Below are 10,939 nucleotides of genomic sequence, written 5' to 3'. Positions count from 1 at the left end.
CTTCCAAAAAGCTCCTGTTTTAGAAGGAGCGGAACATGTGCCTGATTGCAGAGTTTTAGGCGAATGGAACGGGAGAGATGTAAGATTTGTTTAAAGCCCCGCATTTCCATTTAAGAACGTGATTGTGTTTGCAAAGATCCCTTTCAATCTTCGCATCCCCCCCTCTCTCTCTACCCCTCAGCGTCTCTGAGGCTGCTTTGCAATTCATAGAATTGGTAATTTGCTATTGGGACAAAACGTGAAGGGAAAAATAATCAGATCAACCGGGAGAGGTAGTGAGGAAGGAGCCAGGAGAAAGAAACACAAGGTTTCTCTCTCCAAGTTGCTGCTTAGTAAAATGCTTGGAGAGGTAAATGATAGTAGAATATAGACTTAAAAAAAATTAACAATTAAAAGAAAAATCTGGAATCTGTTAAATCTAAATTTCCAGGGCTGGGGAATATCCAGATTAACTGCAAGAGCTTGGCAGCGAAGAGTCCGTGTCATATTAAAAAAAAATAAAGATTGTTTTATGATTATAAATGGTAATTATCAGATGTGGCAGTCTGGCTTTGAGGATATCAAAACAAGAGGCGTAATGATGGGACTAAATTGCATCGCTATAATATGTCACCTCTGTCACCTGTACTCAACGTATGTGCAGGGAGGAGGGCTAAGGAGCGAGGGAGCACGTTTTGGCCTTTCTGATCTAAGTGGGTGGTGATGATGAGATCACACAACATTGAAAATTACCGAGACAATACAAATAAATGACACACGCGGAGGCTTTGAAACAGAGCAAATGCTTTCGAATTTGTCACACATTTACGACAGCATCCACAGACACGTCGCATATTATTTACACGCCTCTCGTTGTGTGGGTGGCTGCAGAACTGGAGCAGCGCGCCTTATAATCTGTTTAAAACGAGGAGCGCTATAATCATCAGTGACCTATTATAAAGGTGCACGGGTGTGTGTCTGTAAGTGCATCTGTGTGTGTTAGAGGGAGGTGGGGGTGGGGGGTATCCTTCAAAAAGATCTCCGTACTCCCCCACGTGGTTATTTGCAAAACAACCGATCTAAACCAGGGGAAACCTAATCAAACCCCGCTGCTGTAGCCTTGCTCACCTTCCTTGGAGAAAACTGGATGAAATGAGAGAGAGAGAAAAAAAAAAGTTAAAAAAAAAAATGAATTAAAAGACGCGCCTTGTGTGCAGGTTCGCCAAAACGAGCTGCAGAAACTACTGTTAAAAACTCAGAGACATTTATTAAATAGAACATGTGTTTTTCTATAACATATGTAAGATCGGAGCTCTGTGCGAAAAATGCGCTGCACCGTGCTCTGAACCCCTGCGCCTATTGAGTGTGTCCCTAGTGGGCTTGAATCGGAGAGGAGCCAATACAAGCGGAGAGGAGGCGTGTCTTCGCTCTTCCACAAGACCTCCCAGAGCAGGTTGTTGCGTTTTGGCTCTAAAGCCTGGAGACCTCCGAAGTGCTCGTCAGTTTTCGAAGTAGGAGCCATGGCGACAACAGCTCAGTATATTCCGAGGAATAACTCCTTACCGTCTAACCCGCTCATGCATCCGGATTCGGACAGGATGCACCAGGGGACGACCTACAGAGAGGTACAGAAAATGATGCACCACGAGTACTTGCAAGGGCTTGCGGCGACCAACACGGGACACCCGATGAGCCTGACGCACCATCAGTGGCTGCCAACCTCCAATACAGACTGGTCCAGCGGCACCCACATCGGACAGGAGCACAAAGCCAGCGTGCAGGCGAGCAGGGAGGACCTGAGCAACGGGTTCCACCACAGGTCTCACCTGGTGCACCAGCAGGCGCAGAGTGGCCACCATGGTTCGTGGGCGCCTGCCACGACGCACCACTTATCCCCGCTGTCCCCAGCATCTAACGGCCACCAGTCACTTGTCTACTCACAGCCTGGATACACAAACCTCAACGCAATGTTGAGTCCCCAGCCCGGCACGCTGCACCATGGCATGCGGGACCCACTCCACGATGATTCGGCCAGCCACGACAACCAGATGGAGTCGCCCCAGCAGGCTTTCAGCCACCACCAGGATCACTCGGACGAGGACGCGCCCAGCTCCGACGACCTGGAGCAGTTTGCCAAGCAGTTCAAGCAGCGGCGGATCAAACTTGGCTTTACGCAGGCGGACGTGGGGTTGGCCTTGGGCACCCTGTATGGAAACGTCTTTTCTCAGACCACTATCTGCAGGTTCGAGGCGCTGCAGCTCAGCTTCAAGAACATGTGCAAACTTAAGCCGCTCCTTAACAAGTGGCTGGAGGAGACAGACTCAAACACGGGCAGCCCCACCAATTTGGACAAGATTGCTGCGCAGGGCAGGAAACGAAAGAAGAGGACCTCCATCGAAGTGGCTGTGAAAGGGGCGCTGGAAAATCATTTCTTAAAATGCCCAAAGCCATCTGCTCATGAAATCAGCACTTTAGCCGGTACTCTGCAGTTGGATAAAGAGGTTGTCCGTGTTTGGTTTTGCAACAGAAGACAAAAAGAGAAAAGAATGACACCAGTGGGGGTCCCTCACCCGAATATGGAGGACGTATATTCCCAAGCAGAGACCCCTCCTCTACACCGCACACTACAGAGTCCTGTGCAGTGACTGTTTTCATGAACAATCCGAGCATTTCCGCGGGGGGATAGAAAAGGGAAAGGGGCTATGGAGTTTACAGTATTTAAGTTTGGCTTTTGTTTTCCTGAGAGAAAAGAGACGTGGAAAAGTTGAACAGATCAGTTTTGCCTTTAGTATTCGCGATTCGCGTGCTCATCAAATAGATGGCAAGAGGAAAAAAACGTTAAGAAAAAAAGAATCATAAAAAAGAAAAAAATATTCGCTATTACTGATTCCGTGCGCATTTAAAGTGAAACAAAGATCTTTATTTACCAAAATTTTACAGAGGAGACATGCATATAAAGTAAATTTGATATCCAATGGCTGCCCCAAATAGGGGGTAATTAAATGTGGCAACTGAGTCCATCTCCTCCTGGTGTACCATGAACTGTAGGCGCTGACCCGAATGAGGTTGTTGCCTGAAAATGATCAACACTGGAGATGAAAAACCTACACTGAATGAACATTTAGCTTTTTTCAGGCTTAAACTGGTTATCTGAATATTAGTGTATACTTTCTTTGTTATATTAAGTGTGATGTTTTGGTTCGGGAAATTCTTTAACTTCAGTGTCTCTCTTCCTGCAAAGTGTCTATGATTTTGTTCATTATTTGCTATGGGTACTGTATCTCATCAGAGCAACCGCTAATTTCTTATTTTTTCTGTTTACTCAGTGGGAGTTGATGGTTGGAGGAGTGATGGAAATTGTGGCACCCGAAAACACAACACTTACAAATAACGCCAGACACGTTTTAGAAATTGTGCAAGTGCAACAGGACATCCAAGTTCTGACTGCATGCCTTAAAAAAATCGAGCTTTTTGCAGCTGACCACGCCGAAATTTGCAAAAAGCACCAAATTAGAAGCAAGCGTTTCTTTTCTTTTCTTTTCTTTTCTTTTCTTTTCTTTTCTTTTCTTTTCTTTTTGGAGGTTTTGATTGTTCTAAAATTATTGTTTTCTTTGCATGGAGCACTTATTCTTTCGTTAATATTAGTAATGCTATATTATGTTTTTAATAAAAGTGTGAGTGTAGCTGATCTCATTAGGCTTAAACACAAAAGCCTAAAAATCACATGTTTACAGGTTCCTGGTTATCACCACAGAGCGCTGTCAGCCCACACTGCTTACTGCCTGTTATCCTGTTGTATCCCAAACATTTTGAGAGATTGGTCAAATATGAAAAGTTATAATAACTCAGGTAACTTCAGTGCCCCATGTCGGAATATGACGCCTGTACATGATTTGTTTTCCTCTGAGTGTGTATTTTATTTTTATTTTATTTTTTAATATAATTCAGTTTTTTTTGTTTCACATTGTCATTGTATTATAGTTAAACGCTGGAATCGGAGAAAAGAAAATTACAATTCATTCATTGAGGGTAAGCGATGAAGGGATTTACTTTAGATATATTTATTTTTTCCCGATCTATAAGGAAATCTGAAAATCTCATGTGTCGTGTGTCATATCTCAGTGTTGGACCAGTCCAAAAGCCTACAGCAGTGCTATTCAATACAGATGAGGGAAACTTTTTTTCCAGGAAAAAAAATAATGATAATAATAAAGATTTTAGAGAAAATGTTGCCAGGATTATTTCCGATATGTAAATATGTCTAATATGTAAACTTGTATTTGTTCCGAGATATTGTTTTGTTTTTTGTTTTTTCGTTTTTGTTTCTTTCCGGGCAGTTTTGTACACTTACTAATTCCAAGAAGATATTTTAATATGATTTCATTTATGAATCTGACCATTTATATATATATATATTTATTTCTTAAAAGTGTTTGGAGCTTTTTTGTTCAGCTCTGTTAATGGTTACGTTGCAGTGGACTTCAGTATGTTTTTTTCCTTTTTGTTTACTACATTGGTTGTATGTTGATTGCTAAATGTAGACTGCAAAGTCACATTTATATTTATGTTATAGTAATATTTTATTACTTACATAAAACATATATACAAGAAATGGTCTTCTGTCTTCATTAAAATCCAAACTACTCGTCTTTTGTTGATGTCTGCTACAGAATCACCAGGCAAGAAAAAAAATAAACCTGATCATCAAGTTGAATGCTTTTCACTGTGCTGAGCATCGGGAAGAAGTGAGCACCCCATGTGTTCATTTTAAATAGCAGTGATTCGTTATGTAACAGGGGATCGTTTAAAATCAGAAGCTGTGTACATGTGCTGTTAAGGGGAATAGACAACAGTATTTTACCTCAGGCATTCCCTGCTAAGTTCACAGTCTGTGACGTTGTTCACATCTTTGTGTAAACGCAGTATTAAATTGTGCAATATAAATACGGAATTACTGTCTTTTCATTGAGTGATTATTACTATTATTATCATCATCATCATCATCATTATCATTATTATTATTATTTAACAGAGGCGTTTGTAGCTAAAATATGCTTTCTGGAATTATAATTTGAGCTGTATTCTTTATAAAAAGCATCGATCATCACTTGACGTGTTTTAGGCATTTAAAAGGCGAATTGTGATGAATCTTTGATCTCAGACAGAAGTGCCTGCAGGCAAACATCAGCCTCTTTTCCAAAGATAGAGAGAGGAAAAGGCACACAGGCCCATAGGATCGACATAAACGACGGGCCCTAAACTTTTATAAGGATAAAGACAAGCCTAATAAACAGGCAGCATATTTATGTGTTTCTAGCATTAAAAAAATCGACATCACTAAATAGTAAATTAAATACAGTCTCACCTCATGGAGCCTTCTGTCAATTACAACGGAACAAAGCGGCAGAAAGCATTATTTTTACATTTGCATGTGTAGATAAAACCAACATATATGTAGTGAAATTTGTGCAGCTGCGGATATTTTAAGAAAATTTACTGTTTATTGATACATGACGAAAACCGAGAAAATTAAAAAGATTTACTGTTGATTTCTCTTATTGACGTAGCCACCACTAAATGGGATTATAGCTAAAATCTATAGTTTGTGTTTCTTGATGAATTTATACTTTTATTAGAGGATAGTAAATTCATATTATTAATAATTGCACATTTATATTTACGCATTTCCTCATGGTTTTTGTGGTGATCGTACAGGAACTCGCAATGCAAAGTTTTGTGTCCCGTTCAGTTTCTACTCAAGCCACTTTTTAATTTTTTTTAACTTTCTTAATAAATAATGCCTTCGTCTGTTAGTATACATATATATGCACCAACGTTAAAATTTCTCTTCGTGAATTATTTCCTTCAATTTAGGATGTTCCGATTAATTTTAAACATGATTTTGTGAGCATCATTTGTTCATCCATGGCATGCCTTTGGAAAACTGCGATAAAATAACAAGAGAAACAAAAAACAAAACAAAAATTCAGATTGTATTGGGTTTTTTTAGTCGATCTTTGGTGCTTCTGTGATGGAAGTGTAAAAGTTTATTTTTTTTCATAGGCTGAGGTGGTCAAATTGTGGGAGAAGAGGCCACATTAGGAAGCAAAGCAATTGCCAGACAACAGCGAGTCGCAGGCGCCCCCTGCTGGCTAAACTGGGGTACTTCAATGTCAAATGAGCCTTAAAACGAGGAACGTAATATTCCAATAATCATCAGGAACGAGATTATTTCTCTTCATTGTTTGTGGCTGTGTCAGAACCTTTAGCTGGCCAATCTTCAAACAGCTTTACAAAAGTTAAACACAACACTGCGCTCTATTTCCTTTAGTCCGCTATCAAGCTAATACATAAATTCATTTGGGCTAAGGTTTATGACTCTGATAGACATTAAAAGGGTTTTTGCTGCTTGTAGCATTTTTTGCAACCCCCCTAGAGAGATTTTACCCAGATACAGTGAAAAAGCTTTAGTGTTTTAATGATAATAGCAATAATAGTAAAAGAAATCACTATTATAATTTTTTTATTTACCCAAGTATAATACAGATTTTTGTTTATGAAATGTTAGTTACATGAAAAATACATAGATTCCAGCTAAATAAGGTTACACAGACTCATTGCCTCTGCTATACCTGGATCAATCATGCTTACTGTCATGTTACCCGCCCCCCCAAAGGCCCATACTGAGCTGAGGGACACCCTGATAAACTGTTGAGAATGACTTTTTATGCACAGCCTTGCATCCAGTTCATCTCTTCATAGTAAAAAGCTTCTCAATGAGCCACTTGTTCTCATTATTAAAAGTTTTATAGGTGAGTCAAACAGAGATCAAACAACAGGCCCGCCTGTGTTAGATCAGGCTCACAAACCACCTAAAGTGACCAGCAGAAATTGTGGCAAATGCACAGAGGCCTGCAGAGGGGACATAGAAGGCTAAACAGAAGACATCCACAGTTGACCAGACATGAGAGACTGTGGTGACTCACACCAACTGTTATTTTTTGATGATATGCAATTTTTATTCTGCACCGTATGGAGGGACACAACCTCCATTATGCCATTAAATCAATAATACATGAGGAGAACTCATCACAAAACAGCAAAACCCAGGTATTTGACCTAAGTATCACTGCAGTTCATTCTTTCCTCCCTTCCATCTCATTCGCTCTCAGCAGTCTGCTTTCCTACTGAGCGGGCCCTCGGCAGCCCTTGCAGTGGAGCTCCAGCCTCAGCACTGCCCGGGCGCCGATGAACACCAATGCCTCCTTCATCAGGGAAGTATCGTCACACACAGGAGATGTGGATTAGTGATGATTAGCAGGGATTATGGCTGGTTAATGGTGGGAAAATACATTAGGAACCATCGGCTCTTGGAGGGGGAGGGGATTTCACTCACACTAGCGGATTTGCATTGATCCACAGCAAATGAATGAGGATTAGTAGCATCAAGCTATCTGCCAACAGATAAATAACATTAAGCGTATTATACGCCAACGCCTGCTATTAATGACATTACAAACACCACTACAATGCTGGCAATTATGGAAATAATAGGAGCAGCTGAATAAGTTAGGCTGGGATTCTTGGGATTCCAGCTCATTCTCATGGAGAGGTTTGGGGTGATGCTGGAAAGTCAAGCTACTTAGTGGCAAAGACGCATGTAGCTTTTGGGTACCACCTTCTACTGGGACATACTTTAAGGGGTTTATATATTGTTAATGTTCTGATTTTTACTAAATAATTTATCACTGCTTTATAGGCTGGTAACAAGCCTTTCGTAATCCCATGTTTTACGTTTCTAGGCTATGAAATTTCATTTTGGTTGTCATACAACCTTGTGCAGCAAAACATGTCTTTTTAACTGTTACCTTAATTTATCCAAAAAGAACCCTTTCAGAGATGAGCAGCATTTGTAGAAGAGAAGGATTCTGTAAGATCAAATAGTTAAACCTTTGGTAAATATTTACTCATAGTTTAGCGACTCTAACTTGCCAACTCAAAGACAATATTTGCTTATTACTCATAAAAAACATTAATATATCCATTAAAAAAAGGGAACTAAGACAAAGAAGCAAGATTTAATACACAGTGGTGTGTTAATGATTTTCTTTAATATTAGACGTTCTAAAAAAATGTGAAAAGAAATGTGGTGAATAATTTAAACAGTGTTGATAAGTCGCAGTGGCTACCAAAGTATACTTTGTCCTTTGGTATGCCCATGTGTATCCATTTTCATTTTATTGCAGTTAATGGTGAAGTTCTGCTGGATCAATACTGACATCTTTATGCAATCAAAGTGCACAAGGATGGCATCGACAATATTTGTAACAAATTACATCTATCATATTACTCTGTAGGTAGGAGTGCAGAGAAGGCGAAAGAGCCTGTAGCTTCCTTATTCTCCATTTCTACCTCTTCCTCTGGCCGAGTTCTCCTCTCCTCTTCTCACCGTTTATGTAATAAATACTCCTCTCCCACAGCAAGCGGTAGAGAAAGTGGGGTTGGAAACTGGAAAAAGAACAGAATAATGCATTTTTTCATCAAAAATTCCTTCTCTTCCCCTACCTCAAGGTTTCCTCCTCTGAGCCACTTGAAAGATGGGCAACAATGTGGCCACACAGTGAACACCTAGTTACCATATGAAACACTCCAGCAGTGAAGTGAAGGAGACGGAGAAGGGAGAGGAGAAGTCTTGTGTTATTTATGATACTGGACCTTGTAGCTATATGGGTTACCTCTTCATGTCTACTCCGAAGTATGGCCCCCATATGCGAAGGGGTATAAGTGCAGGTTTATAAAGTTACTCCCCCTCCTCACTGTATCTCTTTGCTCCTCACTGAGAGGTTTTGAAGAAGAGAAGTAGCCCGTCTCCCTCTGTCATGGCTTTGAGCGACATTTTATATCGCCTCAGGTGTCTGTCAGTGTGACTAACAGTTCTGAGAATGGAGAACTAATATCTCAGGAACTTGCCTTCAGGCAGCTGCACATAGATTTTACTGTTGGTGGCATACAATGAGACGAAAGTCATACTTTAGAAGCATTCAGTAGCAGTAATTACTAGTGATTCAGTGAGCTAGTAGGCATTAAACATTGCCTGTGACAACTTTAGCAGGTGATGAGAAAAGAGTGGGAAAGGCAAGATAAATACAATCATCTGTACTGCAAAAGCTGCCTTCATTTTGTGGGCTGTCAGGCAAAAAGGTTGAAAGGAACCAAAGGAAATGTTTTAGGGATTGTTCTCTAACTAAGCAAAAGCAGTAATAATGATGGTTTTATTTTATTTTCAGAACCTCGTGGCACTTCTAAAAGTGCTGCTAAAGAGGCTTTTTAGACTACTGCACAAGGTTGCAAAATTAATTATTTTTGCATAAAAGGACATAGTAGTCATATGTTAAAGGTTGCCCCCTCTTTTCGCCTTTATGCCAGTCCTTTGTCAGCTGTAGTGAAGGCATTGCAGTATCTCTTGACTTCAATTACAAGGTTTACTGAAGAGAAGAGGAGAGAAAAAGAAAAGACAAGGCCTTGCAGTAAAGAGACACATACCAGAGTAGGAAGGTCATCTGAACCTCGAGCACACTGAGATGTTCAGGGCCTTTCTTCAGTCATGTGTATTCAAAAGAAAAAAAAATATGGCTAGTCAGTGTTCAAAAACATATAGGAACAGCTGAAAGATCATGTTTCTGCTCACCCTGAGCTGATCTATTGTTTGCTCTGCACTGTGTACCAGGCTTATAACCCAAACCTAAACAATATTCTTTGCCGTTGTCCTTTACATACGACTGATCGTTCCTGTTATGCATGATGGAACAGATATCACATTGTGAAGCCCTGCAAATTGGAGCCGGACAATAAATAGATCATCAAAGATGATCCTGCTGCCCCAGACAGTCGGCTTTGCCCTGCTACGCTGAGTTCAAAGGACGAAGATCGGTTGGCAAATGAGTGCGGTTGCTCAGCTCGCAGTCAATCGAAACAACAATAAAGATAAGGCTGATGGAAATAAATAAAAAAGGATGGAGGAATGAGGAGAGGAGAGGGGAAAAATAAGGCAAATGGGGGTGGGTGGGGGTGTGTGTGGGTAGGCAAAGCACAAAGATGAAATGGAGAACTGCCACTGTGCTCAAGGACACCGCATGCCACCATGTAATTAGAAATGTACACAGATGATTTGGATGCAGCGATATGATTAGGCAAAGCAGTCTCCAGTCTTAGGCCTAATCAGCTCACTTCTGAGAGATACTCCACCACTACTTGTGTGTGTGTGTGTGTGTGTGTGTGTGTGTGTGTGTGTGTGTGTGTGTGTAGGTGATGTAGAAAGGGGGGTGAATATTACTACTCCTGTCACTACAAGCTTTGGGAGGGTACAATGACGAAAAGTTTCTGAGAAGATTTGTGAATAAGCAAGCAGAGAGAATAAGGAGGTTTGGAGAAGACCTCATGATATTGTTTTTCTTAAAGATAAATATGGGGACAATAATAATAATAATCATATGCAAGAATATTATGAACCAGAATATGTTTCTGTCTTCTACTCTGAGTCACTTTCTAGGTTCAACTTTAAACCAGACATTTTTGAGCAATGCATTTTGATATCAGCTGAAAAAGTACAAGAAAGAAAAAAACACCCAATACATGTGTGACCAGGAGCTGAAGCCCAGGATGTGCACAAAATAATCGAGGATGTACAAAGAACCCACTAATGAGCACAGGCCAATTAAAAGAGCTTCTGCTTCCACCTCCCTTTCTATCCCCTTCTGTCTGTCCTTCTGTCTCTGTGCCTTCAGTGGCTTGTTATTGATCACCTTTAACCTCGTCCCTCAGTGGTGTCAAAACTACCATTTAGGCTCATCCCTAGGGCTAAGCGTGTGTCGATAGCACCCTGCCTCATAAATCATTACTGGACGGAGGCCTTGGGAGGTTTTGCCTGCGCAAAATGCAGAGGGAAGGCTTGACTATCGTT

General features: G+C 40.7%; 1 protein-coding gene across 1 annotated transcript; it reads left to right on the top strand.

The window, feature by feature from the left end:
• The first annotated feature begins 1,425 nt into the window (after positions 1 to 1,425).
• pou3f1 (POU class 3 homeobox 1) lies at positions 1,426 to 4,942 on the top strand. The gene has a single exon (XM_040030382.1). The coding sequence runs from the start codon at positions 1,500 to 1,502 to the stop codon at positions 2,622 to 2,624; it is 1,125 nt and encodes a 374-aa protein (XP_039886316.1). The 5' UTR covers positions 1,426 to 1,499; the 3' UTR covers positions 2,625 to 4,942.
• The last annotated feature ends 5,997 nt before the right edge of the window (positions 4,943 to 10,939 follow it).

This window comes from Simochromis diagramma, unplaced genomic scaffold (assembly GCF_900408965.1).
Source record: "Simochromis diagramma unplaced genomic scaffold, fSimDia1.1 OVJJ01000361.1, whole genome shotgun sequence".
In the NCBI taxonomy this organism is placed as follows: domain Eukaryota; kingdom Metazoa; phylum Chordata; class Actinopteri; order Cichliformes; family Cichlidae; genus Simochromis; species Simochromis diagramma.
This window is presented reverse-complemented; position numbering and strand designations above follow the sequence as displayed.